The 762-nt window shown below is 41.7% G+C and overlaps 1 protein-coding gene across 1 annotated transcript; it reads right to left on the reverse strand.

The window, feature by feature from the left end:
- Positions 1–251: 251 nt before the first annotated feature.
- On the reverse strand, positions 252–756 carry LOC121966388 (hemoglobin subunit beta-like). The gene is made up of 2 exons (XM_042516490.1): positions 568–756; positions 252–473 (listed from the first exon to the last, which is right to left on the reverse strand). Exons 1-2 carry the CDS (start codon positions 715–717, stop codon positions 345–347), a joined length of 279 nt encoding a protein of 92 aa, XP_042372424.1. The 5' UTR covers positions 718–756; the 3' UTR covers positions 252–344.
- Positions 757–762: the final 6 nt, after the last annotated feature.

The following is a 762-nucleotide window of genomic DNA, read 5'->3' on the forward strand; positions in this document are numbered from 1 at the left end:
GTAACACTTTGAAAATGGCCATTCCTCACTTTAATATTATCCTGATAATACGTGTTCTTTCATTTTCGTAATTTTTAACAAGACTAAAACTCAAATCCTATGGTCTTGAAACTTTGAATGGATTCCCCCCATCCACCACTGAACGACATACATTTTGAAAAAAAAAAACTTATAATTATAATTCATAATTCATAATATAATTTTACTTGATTTTGCTCCTGATTTGACCATAAACACATGCAGACACAGAGTTGTGGAATATGCGTATTCTTTTATTTATTTTTGCCTTTGAGACATGACAAAAAAAAGAACTTATGCTCTGCGTGATCTTCTGCTGAATCTCTCTAGTGGTACTGTCTTCCCAGGGCGGACACCACCACGGCCATGAACTTCTGGAAAGCTGCCTGGACCTCACCAGTGAAGCCTTTGCCCATCTTAGTGGCGAGCACAATGGTCAGGCAGTCGGAAAGCAGCTGCAACACAAGAAGCATCAGACAACATCAACAACATGAAAGGTTGGGGTTTTTTTCATAGTCTTCTAGAGTCACATTAGTTTCATCAGTTTACCCTGAAGTTATCAGGATCCACGTGCAGTTTCTCGGAGTGCAGCACGCTCAGCTCGGAATAGACGTTCTTGATGTCGTCCATGTTCTTCACAGCCCGGTCCAGACCGTGGAGGATAGTTACTCCGTGTTTTGCAACCGCCGGATTTCCCATGATTGCAGCGGCGTTGTAGAGGTTTCCAAAGTTGCCGAAATACCT

This window comes from Plectropomus leopardus, unplaced genomic scaffold (genome assembly GCF_008729295.1).
Source record: "Plectropomus leopardus isolate mb unplaced genomic scaffold, YSFRI_Pleo_2.0 unplaced_scaffold24292, whole genome shotgun sequence".
Taxonomy (NCBI): Eukaryota; Metazoa; Chordata; class Actinopteri; order Perciformes; family Serranidae; genus Plectropomus; species Plectropomus leopardus.